At 38.6% G+C, this 27,454-nt stretch overlaps 1 protein-coding gene across 3 annotated transcripts in view; it reads right to left on the bottom strand.

Annotated features, from left to right (window-relative positions):
• Srrm1 (Serine-arginine repetitive matrix 1) overlaps positions 1-27,454 on the bottom strand; it is a 638,713-nt gene that overhangs the window by 568,749 nt on the left and 42,510 nt on the right. For all 3 annotated transcript variants that reach the window (XM_067135198.2, XM_067135197.2, XM_067135199.2), the window contains exon 2: positions 11,419-11,508. In XM_067135198.2, coding sequence (XP_066991299.2) covers positions 11,419-11,508 — 90 coding nt within the window. The remainder of the gene's footprint in view (positions 1-11,418; positions 11,509-27,454) is intronic.

Below are 27,454 nucleotides of genomic sequence, written 5' to 3'. Positions count from 1 at the left end.
TTTTTTCTAACCAAGCTTTCATTCAAACTGTAGGCAACTTTAGCGTTGAACATTGAGTTACTTTTTTAATATTTTTAGTTCATTTTACATTCACAGTGATTAGTGTTAAATAAATGTGCGAAAATTCATAAAAACACTTTATTAAGTAGGCCACACGTCAGTACCAGTATCTATAGCTATATACCTTTATATATATATATAATTCGCTGGGGCCATCAGGGACCACGTTAAGTCTTCTTGCATTTGACACTGAATTTGGCCTTCTTTAGAGCCCAAATTTCCCTCATTCTTTGTGAGTGGGCCTGCTTATGCTCCTCTGTCCAAGGGGCACCGTGTCTTCTCTTCGGTTGCTCGTCTCGGTTTAGCCCGTTCGTCAATATTTTCTTGCAGAAGCAATCTCTGTTAAGGGCATCTTCTGCTAAGATATGTAGCATTTGCAGGTCTTCTTTGGTATTTCTAAACCAGGGAATTGTGGTTTTGGGATTTGAATCAAAAAAGTGAAAGAGCTCTTTAGTTAACTTTCTTCCGTCCATTCTTTTCAGATGACCGTAAAATCGTGCCCACCTTTTTCGGATTGTGTCAGTAGTTTTCTCTATTTTGCTGTAGACTTCTTCGTTGGATCTCTTTTGATGGATTCCATTTCTGTACTTTGATCCCAAGATTCCTCTCACAATTTTACGCTCTTTTTTCTCCAGTTCTTCAAGGAGTCCTTTGTTGGCATTTAGAGGCAGCATTTCAGCTGCATGTAGAACTACTGGCTTCAGAACGGTTTCATAGTGACGTATCTTGGTGTTTTGGGAAAGGCATTTTTTGTTGTAGATTGCACGGGATGTTTGGTAGGCTATTTCCAGTTTGCGTACTCGCTCCTGAAGTACTTCTTTGTCCAGTCCATTTTTCATGATGATCTCACCCAGGTATTTGAATTTGTCTACACGGGTGATGTCCCCGTATTTTGTATGGAGTATTGGTGGGGCATATTTGATGTTAGTCATTAATTCTGTTTTTCAAACAATATCTGCAGACCAGTTTGTTCGGCAAATTCCTTTAACATTTCAACTTGAACTCTAGCGGTTTCTACATCGTTTGAGAGAACGGCAATATCATCGACAAATGCTAAGCAGTCTGTTGTGATCCCCTTGGATTTGGTTCCTATTCTTAGTGGACTGTAGTTGGTTTCCTGTAATCCCCCCCCCCCCCAGGTTCTGACGATCTTTTCAAGAACGCAGTTGAAGAGTATCGGGGATAGACCATCACCTTGTTGGACTCCTGTTTTGATGTCAAATTCATTTAAGATGTTTAGCAGGACTTCCCGGTCAATGGAGTCGTACGCCTTCCTGAAGTCTACAAAGACAGACACACACTGCTTGGACCTTAGTGTACAATATCTGATGATCGTTTTGAGATTTTGGATCTTTTCAGCTGTTGAGCGACTTTTTCTGAACCCTCCTTGGTGTTCACCTATTTAATGTTTGATTTGTGCTTCCAATCGCTCCAGGATAGCAAGTGATAGAATTTTGTAAGTCACGGGTAGCAAGGAGATTCCTCTGTAGTTGTTGATGTTCTTCATGCTGCCTTTCTTGTGTAATGGATGGATCAAAGCTATTTTCCAATCTCCGGGTAGGGTCTCCATGCTCCAAATTTCTTCTATTTGCTTTTGCAAGATATCATGTGATTCCTCTGGGGCATATTTCCATAGTTCTGCTACTACTGAGTCTTCCCCCGGCGCTTTGTTATTTTTGAGACTGGCAATGTGGCGCTTGATTTCATCTTTGTCGGGTGGTCTGGAATCTGGGTACCTGAGTAAGGGTTCCTTGGTCTCAATGGGGCTTTGTGGTTTAGAGCAATTGAGTAAATTCTTGAAGTAGTCTGCCAGAATGCTACAATTTTCTTCATCTGACGTTGCCAGTGTGCCGTCCTTTCGCTCAAAGCATAGAGAGGGTGGTTTACAGCCAGTGAGCTTGCGTTTGAAGGCTCTATAATACTCTCTGCTTTCATTCTTCCCAAAGTTTTGTTCTATCTTATCAATGAGAGATTTTTCGTATGTATGTTTCTCAGTTCTGAACACCCTAGCTGCTTGTGCAAGTTGGATTTTGTAGGATTCACGATCAGTTTCTGATTTCGTAGAATAGTACGGTTTCCACGCATTGAGTCTATCTTTGAGGCCTGATTCGCAGATACCATTCCACCAGACATGCTTTTTGCTTCTCTTTATTTCTGCAACGTCCTTGGCGGCCTGAATGAGGAGACTTTTGGTGTTGTTACAGTCATTTGGTCTAGCCTTCTCCTGGAACTCCTCGACCCTATGCTGAAGTGTATCGTTGTCGAAGCATGTGATCTGTTTGGTTGTCTTCTTTGTGTTTGCAGGAATTGGTTTGATTTGATCAGAGACATATAGTGATCTGAGGCCAGTGTTTTGACGGTGGAATTGGTTCTTTTGTGAGCGGGGTAATTTCCTATATCTTTCTTGTACTTCTGTTCATGACCTAGTTGGGCTTTGAAGTCACCCAAAAGAAGCTTGACATGGTGTTTGGGAATTTTGTTCAATTTTTCATCCAGTAGGTCCCAGAAATTATCAACTTCGTCTAGATCAGACTTGTTCTTATCGTTTGTCGGAGCATGTGCATTAACTAGGGCGTAGGTTTTGTTCGCGCATTTAATTGTTAGTATAGACAATCTGTCATTCACTGGTTCGAAATTTGCAACCGATTTAAGGATCTTCGTTCTAACAGCAAACATGATTCCAAGCATCACAGCTCCATTGAGGATTCCTTTTACGCTTTGCTCTTGAGAAATCGGTAGCCTTCAGATTCAAAAATCTCTTCATCCGGGTACCTTGTTTCTTGTAGGGCCATTATGGATATCTTATTTTCGTGAAGAGCTTTGGTGAGGGTTTTCAGCTTGCCAGTTTCTGTAAGTGAATTCATATTGGAAGTTGCTAGAAAGGTTTTGGATTTTGACCTGAGTTTTTGACTCTTCGGGGTACACCGAGACGCTCTGACTCGCCTCTTGCATGACGTCGAGTCTCCAACAGAATCCGAACGAGACTTGTTCGCCGTGGCGTTCACGACGAGGGATTTATCCAAAGACTTACCCCCTGGGGTATGTTTCTTGAAATGTTGTGCCATCATGCTTCTTGAATTGACTTTGTTTTGGACGGGTACCCATCCTTTTACAACTACGGTTGTTAGCCCTACAGGTTGCCTCAAGATGTTTTCTGGCTTCTGGCCCAGTCTTCGCCGTAACCCTGGCAAGGGACCAGTTTGTGTTTTTTTTTTATTTTTTTTTTTTTTTTTCAGTGGTATTTTATTTCCCTACTACCCTCTGTTATTACTATTATTATTATTATTATTATTATTATTATTATTATTATTATTATTAGGAGGAGGAATGAAGCTTGTAGTTTTATGTGACTGCTAATCTCAGTATCATAAGCCAGGGTGCCTCATTTTTTTTAACGCAAAATGCACCCTGAAAATCTCACAAGCATTAATCGGGACTCGAACCCATCCCGTCTTCTTGGTTCCAAGCACCTTGACCGTTGCGCCATCACACCCCCCGTTTTTTTTTGCTAGTGGTTTTACGTCGCACCAACACAGATAGGTTTTATGGCAACGATGGGATAGGAAAGGCCAGGAGTTGGAAGGAAACGGCCGTGGCCTCAATTAAGGTATAGCCCCAGCATTTTCTTGGTGTGAAAATGGAAAACCTCGGAAAACCGTCTTCAGGGCTGCCGACAGTGGGATTCGAATCCACTATCTCCCAGATGCAAGCTCACAGGTGTGCGCGCCTAACTGCACGGCCAACTCGCCAGGTCATACCACACACCTTCTTTATTATTACTTACTGCGATATTCAATATACATTTTATCATTCAGTGATCGTATTTGATGTGGAGTTTAAGATTTATTAGCCTCTCGTGCCATGTCGCCATAGCACTGATTCACATGTGTAATCCTGCGACACTATCAAGTAAACACGCGACGACAGCCTTTAATTATATTACGCAGACATTACGCAACTTACACTTCTCTTTTTTTCTCATGCAAAATGTACCTTTGTCCTTGTACACAATATCTTGAGATTACCAATAAAAGTTGCCACAATTTGTAGAATTTAGAAAAAACGTAAAGGTATGTAAAGTTAGAAGTCCGTTCCAAGTAAACACCGATCGCTCCTTTTAAAATTTTATAAAATCATACACATAACGATATCTTATCATTCTGCGATGCGATTTTATTTTATGTAAATAAATATCACACGAGAACACATTCACTTCCTGGTATAAATTACTTTATTTACACGGTAAGTCACAACACACAATTATAAACAGTAGCAAATGAAACTACAGCACTTAATAGCAGAGTACCCTGAAGTAGATTCTGACAAGTACAGATATCAACAACACTGACTCGCGCGCTATAACTTGCACTGTCTTGAATTCACCACTCCGCCTCGGAGCCGAATAGTTACTCACAGTCCACCACTTGCCTGAGTCCTAAGAACTGACTTCACTGACTGACAGCTCGATATATATACTATTCGATCAACCATCTAGAATGATTGACTTTTGGAAGAGTTCTTACAACACTCTAATGGAACACTCGAAACATCGATCGACCAGCTAGTCGAATGGGTACTCAAACTTTCATTTACTGTTTACTAATACACATGGAAATATCTATAACATTCATAATGATTCTACATGTATCTGTATAATAAAACCTTACAGTAAGTTTCCAGAACCCTACATAAATACCAAATTATAGTACAATAAGTCTAACATACGTACAATATGAAATTTTCTACCGCTTTCGAATATCTAGATTTTGAGGTTAAAAAATACACAATACGTTTTTGAGGTTATACAAATTTATACTACATATTTACAGGGAAACCATGTACTAGTCATGTTTAACACTTAATAAAATATAATTTAGCATTAAATAAACTATAATTAAAATATATTAAACACAATAATTGAAGGTTTTATACCGGTTATGATGTCGTACCTACGACAATCTGTGGGTGTTGTTCAGTATCATCTAGATGTTATGTATAAATCTCAATTTGTTTACATGGTAAGTTTCATATATGTGTTTAAAAGAAATGTAAAAATGTAAACACGCGTTGCCCAAAATTGGCCGAACACAAACCTTCACATAGTATCAGATTACGAAAAATAACAAACAAGTAAGCCGTAGATTGGATATTATCCGCAAAAACACAATATTGAACAAACTGATTGCTGTTTCAAATAGATTTTAATGTGTATGGGGTTTTTCGCAACTTTTATGAAAAGTCGAATATAACGACAATCCGTTATAGTGAGTAAATTTTTCCCGTAATGAATTCTCGCTCTAACGGACTTCTTCTGTACTTATATCTCAAAAACTGAAGATGTAACAGATGTGAAAAGTGGTATTTGTACTCTCCTTTAAAAACACACATTTTTTGCTTCTGGAAACTCCACTTAAGGGAGGGGGCAGCAAAAGGGGTTGGATTCTTTTCATAGGGATACTTATATTTTAAAATCTGTTACCTATGTGGAAATAAGTATTAGCCATCTCCTTCAGAAATAAAGCATGTATTGTTTTGTTCTCGACTTGAGACACATGGAGAGTTAGTTCTGTGTCGCATATTCCAGTGTTAGTCCTGCCAGCAGCCTGATCATCTTAGGACCAAAACTCAATACCACGAGGTTTACAATGACGTACTGGGGTAAACGTACCGTATAATCCCGAATACCACCTGCCACCGAATAAGACCCGCACCCTAAATTTAAGACGGCAAAATACGGAAAGAAAAAAAAATAAAATAACATACATACCTACTGAATTTTCTTCAAATATACCACAAATATAAATTTAAACAGCTTACAATTGATAAAATCATCACAAAAATCGTAAATAAAATTGGTCCAATACTCCGATCATTTACAATTCACCGTCATCTGAAATTTCACCATAGGAACTTTCGTCACTGGCATCTTTCCACAAACAGTCGTCCTCAATACTGTCCACTGAATTTCAAATTCCACATTTCTTAAAGCTTTTGGACACTAGATCGTTGGGAATGCGTGCCCATGCGGTCTTGATCCAGCTGCATATTAGTCCCACTTCAGGCCTCTTCACTCGTCCGGTTAGTGTTTACGCGTGATCACCATCAGACATCCATTCGGTGTACAACTGTTTCATTGCAATTTTCAAAGGCCAGTTCACACACACATCCAACAGCTGTAGAATAGAAGCGAGTCCTATGAGAATTGATGTTGATTCCCATAGGGAATCTGAAATATTTGTTCCGAAACGCCGGCAACCAGGAATGAGTTAGCTGGAAAATTTATAACCTCCAATAACGGACCATTTATATTGGTATTATAAATTTACTCATTCGGAACAAATATTTCAGATTCCCTATGGGAATCAACATCTATATCATCTGATGGCCAGGCAGGCATCAATTTTTGAAAATGGGACAAAGTGTCTCACAGTGCATTGGCACTGCCGGTGGCTACAATTAGCCTACGCAGTGGCCTCCACGGTATGCACTAGCCAGCGTCTTGGTAGGTGTGCTAGGTACCAACTGATGAGCCCAGCCTAGCACACGAGGGCGAAACACCGGCAACCAGGAATGAGTTAGCTGGAAAATTTATAACCTCCAATAACGGACCATTTATATTGGTATTATAAATTTATTCATTCGGAACAAATATTTCAGATTCCCTATGGGAATCAACATCTATATCATCTGATGGCCAGGCAGGCATCAATTTTTGATAATGGGACAAAGTGTCTCACAGTGCATTGGCACTGCCGGTGGCTACAATTAGCCTACGCAGTGGCCTCCACGGTATGCACTAGCCAGCGTCTTGGTAGGTGTGCTAGGTACCAACTGATGAGCCCAGCCTAGCACACGAGGGCAAAACGCCGGCAACCAGGAATGAGTTAGCTGGAAAATTTATAACCTCCAATAACGGACCATTTATATTGGTATTATAAATTTACTCATTCGGAACAAATATTTCAGATTCCCTATGGGAATCAACATCTATATCATCTGATGGCCAGGCAGGCATCAATTTTTGATAATGGGACAAAGTGTCTCACAGTGCATTGGCACCGCCGGTGGCTACAATTAGCCTACGCAGTGGCCTCCACGGTATGCACTAGCCAGCGTCTGGGTAGGTGTGCTAGGTACCAACTGATGAGCCCAGCCTAGCACACGAGGGCGAAACGCCGGCAACCAGGAATGAGTTAGCTGGAAAATTTATAACCTCCAATAACGGACCATTTATATTGGTATCCTATGAGAATTATCGCAAGATCGGTTTTCCCTCTCGTCATATCGTTTACGGCATCAGTAGTATGTCCTCTGTAACTGTCCAACACGAGCATGTTTCGTCTTTGTAACAAAACTCGCGGGCGACGTTGCCAAACGCACTTCACCCAGTCCTCAACTAACGCACTGTCCATCCAGCTGGACTCGTGTTCTAAGAATAACACGGCTAGTTTCCTTTCGGAAGTGTTTTCCTTTCCAGAACCACATATGGAGGGAGTTTGGTTCCATCCGCTAATACGCACATTACCGTGCATCGTTGCTTTTCGTTACCGCCTGTTCTGATTGTTACACTTTTGTAAACCTTCACATCCACTGTATTTTCAAAAGGCACTTCAAAATAGACAGGCTGGTGTCTGGTCAGCATTCCCAACTTGCGACACTAAATAAGAATTTAGGTTCCGGAAATGAATAATGTGACCCTGAAAGGCCGTTAATATTTCTTCACACGCACCAGGGAGATGTTGTGAAATAGACGTACGTCTCCAAATGCACAACCACTTTCTTCGATAAAAGTTTCAGAACCATCCACGGCTTGCAGTAAAACCTTGTGTTTTGAGTTCTTTTGAGATCTCTAGTGCTTTCAATTGACACATTTCGCTAGAAACACCATATTCTAACTCACGTTTTTCTATCACAAATTTGTGGAGTCGTTATTCAATTTCCGGAAACACTGCACTCCGCCCGCGGAACGCTCTGTGTTCACCGTTCCTTTTTAGAAGTTTCTCCTTCTTCCGCCAATCACGAATACACGACTCATCAACATCGTACTTTCCTCCAACGGCACGATATCCATTTACTTCAGCTTTGCTTACAACTTTTAGTTTCTCATGCACATTTAACGTTAAGAATTTCATATTTAGGTTCCGTATTGAAACAAAACTTTCACACAATATATAGTATTGAAAAGGTGGAAATTATTGTCCTTTCTTTGATGTAATTCTCATGCACACTAAATGACGGCAGACACAGTTTTGAATCCATCGCTTACTATCGACACAGCACCTTCAAGGATACGGAACTCGAATGTGAGCGAGGTAGACTTCCGTAACCAACAGTCTCGACTCTCGCAAAGTATGATATCCCGCGAGATCAGCTATTCACGCACCCAGCACGCCAGCAACACAAAAAACAAATGACGATCGAGCATCCGCAGCAGCGGCATTCATATTTACCGCATATTTACCCATATTCTTTGATTTACATTATTTCATTACCTTACATTTCGCATTTATATGCCACTGTAACCGTATTGAGAAAAAAAAATCGGTCTCGTTTTCTAGAACGCAATTAAAACTCAATAAGACCTGAATGCCCGTTTACATGTGGTATATTGAATATGGTAACCATATTCAAATCTATTTCAATACTCCATGTAAACGTAAATATTTAAGAGAATGAACGGCTTGAATACGACCCGCATCCAACATTTAGAACCAATATTTTGGGGAAAAAAGTGTGGGTGGTATTCGGGATTATACGGTAACTCAATTTCTCAGTGAGTTTTGATAATTTAGGAATTCTCAGATAATGTCTTAGTGAAATAATGAGGAATGATTACTTTTATAAAAATTCGAAATCCACGAGAGCGACGCAGCGGCAACAGCTAGTCTATATATATTCCAATAATAAAACAATGTTAATCATTAATAACTTTTCCTTTGAATTTGTATTTACACAGGAACTTATTAAAAAATTATGTATTGTGTTAATATTGTCATATTGGTTTTCTGTCTATTGGCAGATCCTTTAAGACTTTGGGAAAACCACAGAGACGGCCGTTCTGAGGATGTAAAAAGGCAGATGGAGAATGAGTGCCTGCCAAACAGTGAAAACTGCCCAACTCGATTGTGACTAGCAGTAGGCAAGGGGGCCTGCCATCACAATGAAAATTCCCGAACCCAGTCTTCACATGAGAAATGACGTATGGCGAATTGCCAGTCAAGTTTCTGTGGTAATGCTAAGAGCTATGCAATTTCATAAAATCTTACTCAACATGTATTGTTCGGAGATCAGAAGAATGCACATGCCCGGTGAGGCACGGGGCAAAGGGGTTTTCGCCAGCAGAGCCAGTGACGTCAAAGTTACCATACAAAGTCGCTACTGCCCGGGCGACTTTATATTATCTTCTACTGGCAGCTCTTCACTCTTGTCAATTGTAATCCAGCTGTGTCTGCGTTCATTGCTGTTGCGTTGTTCTGCGTTCGGTGTTCCTTTCTCAGTTGTTTGTCATTTATCCATTATTATTGTTGTTGCTCTTCATTCTTTCATGTTGTTGTTTGAGTCATCAGTCCATAGACTGGTTTGATGCAGCTCTCCATGCCACCCTATCCTGTGCTAACTTTTTCATTTCTTTCATAGCTGTTCAAAATCCTAAGATTACTGTATCCCCATGCAAGCTACATGTTCGTTTTTTTTTCTCAGTACTGTCTTAATTCCATTCATTCAATTTCAAACTGTTTATTCAATTAACTTCATCGTTCATATTTTCGCATAGTGTTCTAAGCATTTTTATGAGCACCATATTGCTAACCTTTATACTAAACTACTGCAATAATTTGCACTTATTTATTTGAAGATTACTGATAGAAAGTGCAAACTTTATTATTCTCAAAGTGTGTATGCCGTAGACTTAATGCATTGTAAAGTGATACTTACGAACTATGTTATTCCACTGAGACAGATATCACAACCCCGAGACATGTGTAATTCAGAATTAATGTATTTGATATGTTAGATGTAGTGGATACTTTTTGCATGTAAATGTACAGCATTTGGAAATTATGTTCAAATTACAGAGTAGCAAAATGTATTAAGAAGAGAAACTATGTTTTACCTTGTACTTTTATCTTTGTTATGTTCAATATGTTGAAGTGTTAGTGGGGAGCTTTCTAGTCAGGTTTATTTGTGTAAGGTTCATTATTTTCGTATGCTTGTTTATAACAAATGTATGTATTGCTGTATGTATTGATGAAATGCTTAGGTGTGGATATATTGTAACAGAAAACAGATGGTTGATTTCAAGTTAGTGGGAAGGTATATAACTCAGGTGCAGTTCCCTACCCCTTTTGGCCCGATTAAGGTGACGCCCACACGGCCTAATGTACACGTCCTGTGAGAAAAGAAAGAATTATCATGCTTTATTAAAATTAGAGAGATGATTTTGACGAGATTTACGGACATTATTATTATTATTATTATTATTATTATTATTATTATTATTATTATTATTATTATTATTATTATTATTTACACAGGGCGAGTTGGCCGTGCGGTTAGGGGGGCGCAGCTCTGAGCTGGCATCCGGGAGATAGTGGGTCGAGCCCTGAAGATGGTGTTCCGTGCTTTCCCATTTTCACACCAGGCAAATACTGGGGCTGGGGTTGTGCGACGTAAAGCAAATTGTAAAGAGAAACAAAAAACAAATCGGTATGCTTTATCATTACTACGAGTAATTCTTTCACTAGAAACCCAAACATATCAAAGTAGTAGCGCCCGCCTCAAAATACATTCCCTCACCCATGAACTAATAGAACTATCAACTTGAGATTTAACATATTATATCAAATTTATAAACTTTAAACCTTCATCTCCAACTCTGTCTCTGGAAGTTATCAAGGCAATAATCCTGGTTTCCATAGCATGCTGAAATAACGCTTGCAAAAGATTTAGCCAGTAATATTGAAGACTTTTCTTCTTATTAATTCTGCGATTTGATATGTACGAGCAATACCAATGTGGCAAGCAATATGTGGATCAAGTAAGTTAAAAAACAGACCGATTCTTCTGAGTGTTCATATATCTGATTAGATCAAGAGAGACTGAATACTGCCAAGTGTGAGTCAATGTTTTCGTGTAGCAGATACGAGCAGATAACAGCCGATCTGTCTGGGCTGAACAGAAAGTTGGTGCTTGCAGCCACATTCCTCATTCTTGCATTCATCTCATCTCTACACAGTACACTACTTCATCTAGAATTCTGTATACAATGTAGAATTCCGTAGTGAACCAGGGGTACAACAGCTAGTGTACATAATGAAAGTGTTAATAAAGAAGGTACAAATGTTTGTGGAGAAAACTCACTTTCCGACTAAGGCTGTCTCCAAACTTCATCTGTTTCAACAGTTTCTTCTCCTTGTCACTGAAGCGGTTGTCCTGTTCCGCTGAGGTCCCCTGAAGAGATAGGAAAGACAACACTTAGAATTCCACAGAAATAGGAAGTGTTAAGATTTTTTTTAAAGACATAGGCTTAATTACACAAATAATTCATTGAATTATGTACCTTTCAATGACAACATCTAAGTAGTCACTTAAACATTGTATCTAAAGCAGGAGGAGAATTACAGTTCGTTGTTTCAAGAATTACCGGTAAATATCACAACAAATTTCCAGATTATCCATTAGTCTGTAAATTCTGTAAATGCCTATGCTATATAACAGCCTTTTCAAGTTCATCAACAACAGTATTTATAAATATGTTGTGTGTATCAGTAAGTTACAGAAAGATATTTTTATACATTTTTCTTTTCCTCTTTAGAGAATAACAAGAACTAATGATTCAGTGATTTTCCAGAACTGAAGGAAATTGAGGGCCATGGAATCCACTCTGGGTGACAATCCTGGAACAACAGAGGACAGAAGGGGAACAGTTGCAGTGTCGCAGATGAGGATGAATACAACAGGAAAGGGACCGGTAGGGAACGGAGAAGTAACGTAAAGTATAGGAGGAGATGAAAGAGGGAGACAAGGAAGAAGGAAGTACATAGGCACTGCATCCGTCAACGAAAGTAACAGAGACCAGGAAAGTAGGGCATCTAATGAGGTAGATAGGGTTGAGACTCTGGTCATTGGGGACTCCACTGTTAGGCATATGGTGAAAGTGTGTGGAGGAAATGGAACCAAGGTAGAGTTATCCAGGAATTAAATGAAAATTAATTTGAGGAAAGTACAGGGGAAGGATGCAAGTAAGAAGAAGATGGTAGTTTTTCATGTTGATAGCAACAATGTAAGGCAAGCAGGAATAGGTACTCCCATAGTTGGGGATGTGTGGGATTTGGTTATGAGAGCGCAGGGAAAGTTTAAGGGAGCAGTGATTATTATCAGTATGATACTGTTTAGGAGGAATACTGACTGAAGGGTGCTTACAGATTTAAATGAGACAATGGAGAGGATATGTGGGGAAACGGTGTGAGATTCAGAGATCCTAATGGGTGGGTGCAAGATAGGTATCTGTATTTAGATAGCCTTCACCTGAACAGAAGGGGTAGGGTACATATGAATTAGGTGGTTTGTTTAGAAAGGTCACATGGGTGAACATTCAGAGAAACACGGTGGACTCTAGAGCAGTGACAACAGTACAAGGAGCTGGAAGACAAAATTGATAGTGTTAAACAGCAGAAGTATCATATGGAAAAGAAAATAATTAAATAATCTAATAGATACATATTTACCAGATATTGTAAGAGGAGTTCAATCATGACCAAGAAGCGACATTACATATGCGGAAATTATCTCCGGGAACTGGAGTGTTAATTGTAGATACAGGATAGAACTGAAAGCAGGGAGAGTATTCATACTGGTGAAAGAGGAATTTGTAAGCTATGAAAAAGTTAAAGATGAGAAACATGAAATTTACAGTTTAAGGCTCATCTCTAAAGAAAGTATAGGACTTATTTCCTTGGGGGAATACAGATCTGGAAGTGGTGATGCTGATACTGAATTACTTGATGAGATAATATGCTACATGGGGAACAACACAAAGGATGCGATTGGAGCAGGTGATCTCAATGCATCAAATGTTGGCTGGGAAGGTCATGCGAATAACAGGAAGCATGACCAACAGATGGTAAATAAGTTAATCCAGAAAGGACAGCTGAATTACAAAGTGATGGAACCAACTACAGGAATGAATACTCTACATGTGCGGATGAAACGAGATGAGCTCTATAGGAAATCTGAAGTGAAAGATAGTGAAAGTGGTCATGAAGCTATTTGCGTTGTAATTAAAAATAAATGTGGTAGAAAGGAAGGTGGCAGTGCTACATGGTTCATAAGACAGGCATAAAAAGGTTTCTAAAAAGTAACTATGATCACTAGAATATGGCCTATAGGATGGGTTTAAAGCAATTGACGGGTTCTCCTGAAAATCGCTGGATAATCTAATAATACCAAAAGCAAGTTTTAGATTGAATAACATTGGATATCCAATGCCTCTTAAGATAAAGGAGTAAATGAGTCCCTACTGCAGTTAGAATTCATGGTAATCAACTTTGAAATACAAGCTCTATGGAAAAACCTTGAATATCCAAACAAGATGGCGGAGGGAGAATTCTGTTTACCATCTATTTCTGTTATTATTAGTGAATAAGTGCAAAAAGCAGCCCATTAATATTACGAAGTGGAAGGATGTGAGCAAATGTCAAAGGAATAGTAGAAAACAGTATACAACAAGGAAAGGTGTGGGTAAAACCTGGAAAATGTCCCCCAAGAAAGGTGCAGAGAACAACGTTGGATATCACATCTACTGTAGGTTAAGTCAGGTATGTTGCTTTTGTTGTGATAGTTCATGTGTAATTCTGTGCACCAAACTTTTACATTGCAATATATGTAAGCTGGCAAGGTGACAATTGGATATTTGTGGTACAGGATGTTTACATAGCAAATGACACTTTCATTTTCTGTTTGGGACCATATATGTACATGTCTTCACATTTACTGCAAAAACATTACCATAGACATGAGGAAAGATGCTTTCAGTGACTTATGCTTTAAATTACAATGGACAGTCTAAATTTCTAGCCTCAAAATGGACATAATTAACATAAATGCAGTTGAAGATGCTGTTTCACATAAATTGTGTCGTACAGATACTACATTCCTGTGAAGGGAAAGTGTCTTCAGGTCTGCCAAAAACATTTTCTGATACATTTCAGATTACACAAAGAAGAGTGCAGATCTTGCAGAACAAAATTCAAAGATGGCCGGGGTTCCCATAAAAAACAGACCAATCCATGTTCTGAGTGAAGACGGAACAGTCTGAGCGTGATCATATCAATAGTTTCCACGTCCGATGGTCACTATAGAAGGAAAGAAAACTCTAAAAATGGCCTTCAATCAGATTTTAATATTGCTGCAAAGTACAGAATATTACAGAAAGTCCACCCCAATTCCAGGGTCTTATTCCATATGTACTGTAATATTTTCAATTCAGAATTAAACATACACCTTCAGCTTCCATCATCAGACAGTTGCACTACATGTGACAAACTAATCGTGAAGTTGATTACAGCAGAATCACAGGAAGAAAGGAACAAAACTCTTGAAAACAAATGTCACCATTACAAAACAGAAAGGGCTTATACGATGATGGAGGGGATATTACTCTTGCTAGTGAAAGAGGCAATGAAGTTGCATTATGTGTTGATCTTCAACAGGTATTGTTTTGTGCAACTTTGACACATTCTAATAATTTTTATCAAAGGCAATATCCTACTTATAATATTGCCATTTTTAATCCAGCAAGACCAACAAAGTGTATGTGTGGCATGAATCCACAGCTTGAAGAGGGACAACTGAGATTGCATCATGTATGTTGATCTACATTCGTACACACTATGAATCTCTCTTGCAGTATAAGGAGCGCACACTCATTGTGTGGTCTGATCGTTGTGTAGCTCAGAATAACAACTGGACAATGATTATTTTGATGCAGTGGTTGGTTGCATCAAGTTACTGTATTTCACGCAGGTGAACCAAAAGTTTCTTTGTAGCGGACACTGCTTCTTGCCATGTGACGGGGCATTTTCACTAGTTAAAATGAAGAGAGTATCCACAGTACATGTACCATTCCACTGGGAAGGAGTCATCAAAATGCATGCCCAAATAAGCCATACGATGCAAAAATGATGATTCAAGATGACTTTTTTGATGTGGCTCAACTGCTGCGCAACCTCAGGAAAGATCCTGCCTTAAAAATAACCGACGCAAAGTGGATGTGCGCAAACAGTCCTATAGTGCTTCGGGTTAGAATAGGTTATACCACCCTTCACCCATTTAACTGTTACATTCACACTATGCAGCAACATGAAAAAAGCCAGGCGAATGAAAAGGATATTACAAGTAAGGATATTGCGGTCACATTTTCAAGCCTTACCCTGGTGTACCAGGAACCATTGCCAATTAAAAAAGAGAAGAAATAGGACTTATTAAGCATGTGTGAATTCCTTGAACCTCAGCTCAGAGACTTCTACTTCAATTTGCTCTCTGAATGAGTCAAATACTAATGTAAGGATATACAACATTGTTGCTATTTTGGAACACACTGTAGCTGCATAGTACTTGAAAAATGATTGAGTGGCACACTACTAGCTTTTTTGTTCACCAGTAATTGTCAATGATTCAATAAAACATCCATACATATTAATTTGACTTTAACACACACCTATCCATTTGTAGAAATCTAAATAGGCATGTTGGACCAACAAGGCAGGGATACCAACAATGTCATGGTAGCCAGGGATTTGGAGTGCGTAACAATGTGGGAGAACAAATTTTGGACTGTGCTGTAACACACGACCTCATCATCACAAACCTTATCTTAAGAAGAGACCACCGCACCTCACTGCATATATCAGTGGTGGGCGAAACACTCAAGTCGACTATTGGTTACTCTAACAGGACATAAAAACTTTCCAGTCTGTTAAACACACAAAATTTCAATAAAAATTACAACACTATAAACATACCTGTAAAAAATACACTATTACACAAAGAATGACATGTTTCGTTCTATAACAACATCCTCAGATTCTATCAAATCACTTAAATCATGCGTAAATATGTACATATTGTTTACATTGCGTAAACTTGTCAATGATAGAGAGTTAGGTGATAATATGAACAAGTATTAACAAATGATCATTTTATAAGTACTCGACCAACACCGTATTAACATAATGAGAAACAAAATTCTGTACTTATCTGGATTGCCGAAGCTTAGTCCACTATCACCGAACACTATTTCCGACTGTGGTCAAGGAAAAGGTGGAGGATTTTGGGCAAAGCATGTTGTTCCGCGGAGAGGGGAGGGGCTACTGGAACATTGTGGATCCTTCTTATTGGATAGCAGAGAGTAGGTCAGTACTTTCCCCATGTGCCGTGGAGAGGGGATGAGGAAGTAGGTGCGGGGCATTGTGAGTATTGTGGAACTTTCCTTCATCTACTGGGTACGGGAGGAGAACGCTATTAACCTTCACGTAATAATGTATTTACGTATTATGGATAAATGCAAGTTAATGATTGAACAAAGTACGGAATTGAAAAGGATATTATCTATTAGACATTACTTTTACGATAGACCATACTAAAAACGCCATTAATCGCTAATCTAAACAGTAAGTGTTGACCAGATGTTACGTAAGTAGAGCGAAGAGCGGGGAACTTTTTAAATGTATACGATCCTTTAGCTTGGTTTAGTTAGCTTTTTGCGACAAATATTGACTGCTTCCTTAATATTCAAAGATTTACTTTTATATTCAATGTGTAAAATTTTTTGGTCTGTGTTAATATCAGTGAAATGGTGCGAACTGTCATATTTGTGCCCTCCGAAGGCTGAATGCCGATTACATATTATCGCGTTTTTGTGTTCTTTGTATCTTGTGTGGGCATTATGTTTTGTTTGTCCTATATATGTGGCACTGCAGTTAGGTTCTTGGCACTTGAGTTCATACACTCCTGACTTGGAGAAAGGGTCTTTTATGTTTAGGTTGCACTTGCTCACTTGTCTCTGCAGTGTGTTGTTCGTTCTAAAGGCTACTTTTAGACCTTGTTTTTTGAAAATATTAGCTACTTTGTATGTGTTTTTGTTAATGTTGTTGAGAACTATGTATTTTTCCCTGTGGTGGTTTCCCGGGTATTTTTCTTATGTTTATTTAAAAGTTTATCTACTGTGCCCAGGGGGTGGTAGTTTTCTTTCGCAATTTGTTTAATGATTTGTATCTCATCAATGAAATCTGTTGTGCTCAATGGTATGGAAATAATTCTGTGTACCATTGTATTCAGTCCTGCTATTTTGTGTGTGAATGGGTGGTTCAACTCGTCAATAATGTGTCACGTCTGAGTGGGCTTTCTGTATATTTTGTAAGACAGGTTTTCATTATTCCTACTGAGTGTGATGTCCAAATAGTTTTTTCTTGTTAGTTTCTGGTTCCATTGTGAACTTGATGGACTTGTGTAAAGAATTTATTATGTTTAATAACTGGTATGCATTAGTGATGTCATTATCATATATCCATATTACATCATCTACGTATCTGCTCCAGAGTACAATTCCTTTTGAATGTTGGCTGGTGTTCGAAGTTATTAAGAAAATGTTAGCTATTATACCTGACCATGGTGAGCCCATGGCTAACCCAACGTTGTCCTAGGAAGGCTAATAATTTCCTTGGTTTCTTGTAGTGAAGTGTTTTCTTTAAGAGGATTTTTGATAATTTTAATGGATATCACAAAGTTTACACAAGGAGTATTTTATTATACCACCTATTCAATACAATCCACTGTTGCATGGTTAAATGAACATAGAAATTACCAGATTTTAAGGTAGGCACATATTAAAATCACTTTAAAAATATTAAAATGTTTGTCTAAGAGAAATAATGTAATACAAAATTCTTTTTTCAAGTATCCTTGTACTGTAAATATAATGAACTACAGTGTTAATATTATTAAGAGTTCATCAGTATAGTTTATATAAATTTGATAAGGTCCTCAGACCAAAGTTTGTTTTAGGATTGAATAAGGCTGATGATGATGCCCAGTAAAAGAGGGGCGAAACATGTACCTTAAACATGTACATGTGCTGTACAACTGCTTACTACATACAAACAGAACGGACCTACTATCAGTATTTCAAAATAGGCTACTCCTCTTTTTGTAAACCATACATGTTCTACCACATAAAATATACAATAGAGAATTTAATGTAGGGGCAAAAAATGCCTCATCCTTTTTTCATTTCATAATACACTATAATATAAAATAAGAGTTCTGTCTGTACATTGCTCAGAATTTAAAAAAAAAGAATGGTATTTCTGTATCAGTTGTGTTCACAGTAACAAGGAAATGCACTTTTTAATTTTCCAAAATTTCTGTTTATAAGCGCATCATGAGAAAACAGGTGAAGAGAATTTAATCAAAATTGGTACGTAAAGTCAGAGAACGAGCCACTACAATCTAAGCTATAAATAATTTTATCCAAGCTGAGTGAAATGATAGTTTAAGGGAAGGCCTAAAATGTAATTATCAAATATTTGTTATAAATACTACATAACTAAAGTTAGGCCTATATAGAATTAAATTTCCAATTATTTAAGTCTTGTACATTTTTACCGTACCAGCTATGATAACAGAGATATTCATGAATTTGAATTTTTGTTGCCAAGTCCATATCAACGCCGAACCACAAGAAAATGGCTTAACAGAATTTAATGAAAATCGGTATATGTAGTCAGGGAATAAGAAGCTACAGTCTAACTACAGTCTATGTTATAAACAATTTTATTCACTCTGGATAAAATTGTAGTTTAGGGGAAGATGCCTAAAATTTAATTTTTAAATACCTATGTTATTGGTCCTATCGAAAAGTATTACAAAACAAAAGTTATAGAGAATACAATTTCCGATCATTTGTGTTTTATTCACTTTTACCGTACCGACTATGATAAGAGTGGTATTTCAGAGTCGGAAGAAAACTAACTGTGAAGACCTACAATGTCAAAATCGCATAACCTTGATCAACAATAACATTACATTGACCACTGATTGTTGTGATCTTCTTTGTCTCTCATGCTGCCACTCAACTCTGATAGATAGGATTACTGCTGTGTACCGAGTATAACAGCCTGACTGAATACTGGCGGGAAATAGCTGGGGAGTTAGAAAACTTTCCTCTTTAGCATGCCATTCCTCTCGGTCATACATTTTCTGGTACTGCTGGTACGTAACACATTGATTCATCATAGTATTCCAGCTATTCTATCCCTACTTTGATGCGCTGTTTTGAATGAGCAGTGTGCACACTTAAGGAAGAGCCTCACCTAGTAGCAGTAGTATGACCTGGTCAAGAATTATAATTTAGGCCTATTCCAAATTATAGCACCACAATTCACTAAATGACTCAAAATGCAACCCTGAAAAGAGCTGTCTCTTAGGAAGACCTTCTTCCTCTTCACTTTTATTAAATTCTACATTCGTTTCATTCCAAATTAGCAGTGAAGTGGGGGGTTTCTCCTCTGGCTTGGAGGGAAAATTTGCCTCCAAGTCAGATAAGACCTTTGCGCTGCCAGTGTAGTGAATTGAGATTTTCCGACTCATCGGGTACTCCTAGGAAACAGCAGTAAAAGGCCATAGTTTTTGCCCTGGGACTCTCCACTATTCGACACACCCTCCGCACCCCACCGAAAAAACTAAGAGTGTTCACGGATCATGGCTGTCAACAGTTTGGACATTCCAGCTCTGGAAATTTGGACTGTAAGATTGGTAGCATAGTACTGTTTGTTAACAGTGAGAAAATGTGTGGTTTTTCATTTGATCGAGTATTTCATATGAAAGCATTGGTTTTACTCGCGCCATTCCTACTAACATCATTGTAATGACCTATGTTCATTTCAGTTGGGAAAACCACTAAGACAGTCCTTCTGAGGATGTAAACAGGCATTATAATGAAATTTCCCAACTTGATTGTGACTGATGGTAGGCAAGCGGGCCTACCATTACAATGAAAATTCCCTAACCAAGTCTTCATATGAGGAAAGACATTAGGTGATTTTCCCATCATGTTTCTAAAGTAATGTTAAGAGCTATGCAATTTAATACAGTCTTGCTAACAGCATGTACATTGCCTAACCTAGAATTCTGTATACAATATAGAATTCCGTAGCGAAGCACGAGTACATCGGCTAGTATTAATATAAAAGAGGTTCGTTGGAGTAATTACACTGTAAATAAAGGTTACATATCTCTGTATATGGTTATACTCGTTGGCTGAACGGTCAGCGGACTGACCTTCGGTTCGGAGGGTCCCGGGTTCGATTCCCGGCCAGGTTGGGGATTTTAACCTTAAGTGGTTAATTCCAATGGCACGGGGACTGGGTGTATGTGTTGTCTTCATCATCATTTCATCCTCATCACGACGCACAGGTCGCCTACGGGAGTTAAATAGAAAGACCTGCACCTGGCGAGCCAAACCCGTCCTGAGATATCCCGGCACTAAAAGCCATACAACATTTCATTTCATTTCATTTCATTTCATTTCATTTCATTTCAAGGTATTTAGGGGTTGTAGTAAGGATGTAAACAAGAGGGGAGAGTGTAAATCTCTGGTAAGACCCAAATTAGAGAATGGTTCTAGAGTATGGGAAAGGTAGAAGAACTCAATATTGGGATTAAGTGAGACCAAATGGAAAGGGATTGGAAGTAAGACACTTCATGGAGGATACAAATTATACTGGAATGGACAGGAGAAAGTAGTGAAAAATGGTATTACCGAGCTCGATAGCTGCAGTCGCTTAAGTGCGGCCAGTATCCAGCAGGCAAAGATATCAAGGATAATTTAATAAAAAACCACCTATTCAATACTTTCCACGTTTAATGTGGTTATTATCTACATTATTTTATGTAGACTTATCCAGTATTCGGGAGATAGTAGGTTCGAACCCCACTGTCGGCAGCCCTGAAAATGGTTTTCCGTGGTTTCCCATTTTCACACAAGGCTGTACCTTAATTAAGGCCACGGCCGCTTCCTTCCCACTCCTAGCCCTTTCCTGTCCCATCGTCGCCGTAAGACCTATCTGTGTCGGTGCGACGTAAAACAACTAGCAAAAAACAAAAACAAAATCGTATTGGATGCTTAATTAACAAAGGGACTGATGCTACAGCTGAAGTTATCTGCAAAAGTGATAGAATCATTAAAATGTTCATGAGACTGGAGAACACTAAGTACACCGTCATAAGTGTATGCCCCACAGACAGGCTGCAGTGAGGAAGACAAAGAGAAATTTTGGCAAGACCTGGAAGATACAGTAAATGAGGAAAACATTATTACTGGAGATCTAAACGCGCAAGTTGGGGTAGACAGACTGAGATACGAGAACATCATTGGTCCACATATATATTGCGACAAAGGAACCCAGGAGAAAAACTATTAGATCTGTGCAGAAGAAATAATCTCAATCAAAAATACATTCTTCAAAAAAGAGACAGTCGCAAAGTAACAAGGTACAGTTGGGATGGCCAGTATAGAACACTGACCGACTATGTAATCACGAATAAAGATGGTGGTAGGTACATCACAGATGTAAAGGTCATCCCTATTGAAAGCATGGACTGTGAACACAGATTGCTGGTAGTAGACTTCAAACATAAGACTAATGAAACGCAGAAAATTAAAAACCAAGGGTTAAAACTTGGAAGTTACAAGCAGTCCAAATAAACAAACTAAGGATTCAAAAGTCTGCTAAAGGGTGAAGTAACCAACGTTAATGAAGAGTGGAAAGCTTTCAAAGACACCTTTGTGGGAGAAGCCAAAAACCTATGTGGAGTTACAATTTCCATCAAAAGAAAAAAGGAGACATCAGGGTGGAATGATAGAGTGAAAACAGTGGTGAAAGAAACCAAATAAAGAAGGCACTCAACAAAGGAAAACAAAAACAGGGACAAGAAAGCAATGAATAAGAAATACAAAGACTCCAAGGAGTATGCAGGAACAAGAAACTTGCTGTAAAGAACATTGTAAGGGAAGAAAAAGAGAAGATATGGAATGAGTTTGCAGACAAACTGGAAGAGGACAGTAGAAGAAATATGAAATTGCTATACAGAGTAGTGAAAAACAAGCGAAGGGATCAAGAGACCATAAAAGCAATAGAACGTGATGATGGAACTCTGGCACAAGAAGAGGGAGAAATTAAACAGGAACTCCAGATCTATTTTGAAAAGTTGCTGAATGGAGATACAGAAAACATAACGGATAGAAGAGAGTCAAGTCGAGGAACCACAACTGAACCACCAATTCATGGCTTGAGGTTGAAAATGCGCTCAAAAGCATGAAGAAAGGAAAAGCAGTGGGCATTGTAACGGTTCAAATCCCGTTACAAGGTGATACCTGTATTTTTATTATTATTATTATTATTATTATTATTATTATGTCCGTATTATTATTTTATCTGCATGATTACTACTATTGTATTATTATTATTGTTCAATTCTGCAATGCTTGTTGCTTGCATGATTGTAGTTAAATGTATATATACAGTCGAACCTGCCCTAACAGACACCCTTATTCAGCGGACACCTCCCTATACGGACAATTTTCCTCGGAACCGATTTTATTTAACATAAGACAAGTGCTAAATTGGCCTCATTTAAGCGGACAGCGCCATTTGTCCCGTCCACTCGACTTAAGCGGACACTTTACATGTTGCAGGACAATTTATTACGCCGGACCACACGTCATCTTTCTTTTAAAACCGTTCTTCAGTCATAAGGAAATCCCTTTTGAATGTTTGTACTATTTCGAGGTATGTACATCGGAATGCAGTTCTACCTAGTGGTGTATAGGCCTATTCCGAGAATTCTAATTGCCCACAAATGCTCCCAGAGACTGTTGACTCACAAGTTACCTGGGGATTTTCTTCCCTTCTTGCATCATTCTATTCATAACTCGGATTTTTGCTGATAACGTCAAGCTCAGGTAGTCAACTTGAGAAGGAAAAGACAGTACAGGCGCTAATTAGTGAGACAGAAATACCGTAGCATTTCAGTTGTCTGTTAAATATGAGTAACACGGGACGACCGTGTTTAGATCTCGAGACAAGAAGAAATGTGATTATACACTAGAATGTAACAAGGGACTTTCAGTGAGAAAGCTTGCCGAAACTGCGGGAAAACTCAAATAAACACTATTGTGAAGAATAGAACTGAAATTTTAAAGGAGTGGGAGGAAAATAGGAATCGAGGAGTGAAAAGAAAGCGGGAGTCAGTTTTCTCAGACGTCAACGTTGCGGTACATTAATGGTTCAAGTGAGCTCGAGTGATAAACTGTGTGTGAGTGGACCAATGTTACAAGAAAAAGCTTGAGAAATCGCAAATAATCTGAAAGTTGAGAATTTTGTAGCTAGCAATGGTTGGTTAAATTGTTTAAGGTGGATGTTCTTTGCCGTTAAAATGTTCGATTATTTTTATGAACTTGTTTTAGCGGACACCTCTCGTAACGGACATTTTTCCTCGGAACAGATGGTGGGTGTAGTGTGTGCAATAACTTGTGACATTGTAACATTGCGAAATACCGCTGGTGTTACTGCCAAGTCATCGCTACGCCATCGTGTGTATTTAGCGGTGAGCTCACTTCTTTGAGATACCTAGGGCGTCGCGGGCAGTTTCACCATAGGGTGTAACATTTGTCGCGAGGTGGGAGTAGATCATAGTTATTTCTGGAGATTGCGTAGGTGGCTGCATATTGTAGCGTCAGTCATTGAGTCAACGAGAAGGAGAGGCCTCAGTCGGTCATTAGTCAAGTGGAAGGTGAACAGTGATGGAGTCAAGTGGAAGGTGAGACCTCAGTCGGTCAGTTCAATTAGAGGGATACACTTACCATGAAGGCATACAGGACAGACTTACCAAGAAGTCCACTCGATGGAGAAGAAGCAGTCACATGGATACTTAGTTGTCAGTGAAACAAAAAGGATACATCACCAAATTAGGCTTGATACATCTACAGTAAACACCATATCAAAGGAATACGTCGTAATTACACTCAAAGTCTTGAAGATACAGTCAAGTGAACCAGTGAGGGATAAATTTTGTGTATAATTGTTAAATGTCCGGTCAAGAAGAATTCAAATTCATGCCTAGTTTCTTTCAGTTGCAATGTCATAATTTCATATTCTCATCTGTTTTAATCACAGCAGTTCTCACTATTTTTATTGAAATTATTTCAAGAATATATTTTGCTCTATCAAATTAATTTATTTCATTTTTAGAGTAGAATCATATAACCTCAAATTTAATGAGGAAACTGAACGCCAATCTCCTTTTCCCCAGAACTTATATGGTATGTTGTCAAAAGTAAGCTTATTACCCCACACCCTAGAGATATTCAAGAATCTCATTCTCTTATTGCTGCACCGAGTTGTAGCTGGCGCCCTTCAAACAACGTATGTGTAAGCAGGTAAGATCTAAGTGTGAGTACAAGGTCCGACGATTGTGTATTTTATTTAATGAATATTAATTTACATATTTTTCAATTTAAATGCAGTTTTATACTGTTAAAGTAAGTGAGTTAGGAACTTCTTACAGCATAGATGAAGTGCAGATATGCTGAAAGCAGCAGGAATTCATGAATCCAATGGCTCTACAGACTGCTCAACAAGATATGGGAGGAAAATACTATTCCTGAGGACTGGAAGATAAGCATCATTGTACCTCTGTTCAAGAAAGGAAACTGACAAAAATGTACTAATCGTGGTATTACACTACCGTCTCATGTCCTGAAAATATTGGAAAAAATAATAGAGACCAGAATCAGAGCTATTGTTGAACCAATTTTGGAAGAATAGCAGTATGGTTTCAGACCAGGAAGGTCAACTACAGACCTTATATTTGCAATTAGGATGCTAATGGAAAAATACTGGGAGAAGAACAAGCCTTTATTTCAAATATTTTTGGACATTGAGAAAGCCTACGACAGTGTACCAAGGGAAAGAATTTGGCAATGCATGAAAGAACTTCAAGTGCGAGACAGCCTCATAGACAAAGTGAAAATGTTGTAGTGGGAATAGAAGTTGTATTCAAGTAAGACGTGGTTTGTTGGACTGGTTTTGAAACAAAGAGAGGAGAGCAGCAGGGCAGCTCATTGTCACCACTTCTATTTATTATTGTGATGGATGTAGTAATGAAATCTATTAAAAGTTAAGAACATGGAGATATCAAAGCCTTCAGATTTGCAGATGATGTTGCGATCTGGAGTGACTCAGAAGAGGAAATGGGAGAGAGAATGCAAAGCTAGAATGAGGAGTTTAAGAAATATGGTTTAAACATCAGTAAGACCAAGACAGTGGTAATGAAAGTGTATGGAGAAGGATCAGAACCAATAGTCATGTTAAATGAAGCCCAACTGGACAGCACTCCAGTTTTCAAATACTTGGGTAGAGTTCTATCAAATGACAACCTAGCAAAACATGAGGTGAACAATCGAATCAATAAGGCAACACAATTTTACCACCAGGTAAGACACCTACTGTGGGATTAGCAAATACCTATGACATTGTACAAGTCCTATTACATACCAATTCTCACATACAGTTCCGAAACCACAACAATGACCAATAGAGATAATTCCAAACTCCAGGCAGCTGAAATAAAATTCCTATGCACTATGATCCAGAAAACCAGGAAAGGATAATGTACAATGGGTGATTGTTTGGTCCGCCCTGTCAATATATTATTAATATTTGAATAATTTATGCGTACATGTTTCGGGAGCCTTAACTCCCTTTGTCAGCGTATTTACATCAAAATCTACCTTACCCAAGTTTCAAGATACATCTTATCATATTACATTAATAATAATAATAATAATAATAATAATAATAATAATAATAATAATAATAATAATCGTATGGCCTCAGCTACCGTTTGCAGACATTTCGATTTGACGCCATCTGGCTGTCTGCTCGTCAATTTCGACGTTCCGGCTTACTCTGTCTGCCATCTAGCGGACCTAGAGTAAACCGGATCTCTCTTGGGCGGCTATGGCTGAGATTTAATTAATTTTGTCAGGTAAATACCAAATGTATCACCAGAGATCTTTTACATGCCGACATCGTACGACATGGAGTGTCGAATGGACTTTTTTCCGCCCTTCAAAAATCCGACTACTTCTGCCAGGTTTGAACCCGCTATCTTGGGATCCGGAGGCCGACACTCTACCACGGATCCACAGAGGCAGCTATCATATTACATTAACCATGTACTAGTTTCATCACGTATATGTAACTTTTTTAAGGTTACAATAAATAGTATTGAATAGGTGGAAAGCTTTAGCTTTTGTTTTACATTATGCTACTCTTTTGTTGGAAATCGTACTGCTTTCCTTTGGACCTGTTTCAGTTCTTGATCAAGTAATAGTGGTAACGGTCCCATACTCTAGATCATCATCATCATCATCATCCTAAACCATCTCCAGTTTCCCAGGCCACAGCACGTGACTTCCCAATCCTAGCCCTTTCCCATCCTTACATTGCCAAAAACTTTGGATGTGTTGGTGCGACATTAAAAAAAAAAGTCATTTCATTTTCTCATTAATGGTAAATTAAAGATAGTTTGTCAATTGTAGGGTCTTTTTTTTTGTTGCTATTTGCTTTACGTCGCACTGACACAGATAGGTCTTATGACGACGATGGGATAGGAAAGGCCTAGGAGTTGGAAGGAAGCGGCCATGGCCTTAATTATGGTACAGCCCCGGCATTTGCCTGGTGTGAAAATGGGAAACCACGGAAAACCATCTTCAAGGCTGCCGACAGTGGGACTCGAACCCACTATCTCCCGATTACTGGATACTGGCCGCACTTAAGCGACTGCAGCTATCGAGCTTGGTGTATTGTAGGGTCTCTTAAGTTATAAGTTAATTTGATTTGAAAATTTTAGGAATGTACTGTGGGTTTCAGCAGGTTTCTTTTATTTTGTCCTTTGGTCTCCTGAAAAATTACAATTCTGTTACATTCACCCGTTTCCTATTTCACTCTTCAACTGATAGGGAATATGCCACCTGGACCATAGCCTAAACAATAAGAGTACCGTAATGAATGGTGCAATTCCTGAAAATAACTTTTTTTTTCACTTTTATGCAATTCATCTTTAAAAATAATTTCTTGTTTCTTACTGATCTTATTTTCAACAAAACTCTTATCAAGACATCTCTACACAGTGATACAACCAAGTGTAACAGTGGAAATGAACCTTTTGCACTTAGGTTATATCAAGGTAGCCTTGAAAGTGGACGTATCATTCGAGAGAAGAGCATATTGATCAGCAAGGAAAGAAAAAGAATAACTAGTATTACTATACTGTG

This window comes from Anabrus simplex, chromosome 1, assembly GCF_040414725.1.
Source record: "Anabrus simplex isolate iqAnaSimp1 chromosome 1, ASM4041472v1, whole genome shotgun sequence".
In the NCBI taxonomy this organism is placed as follows: domain Eukaryota; kingdom Metazoa; phylum Arthropoda; class Insecta; order Orthoptera; family Tettigoniidae; genus Anabrus; species Anabrus simplex.
This window is presented reverse-complemented; position numbering and strand designations above follow the sequence as displayed.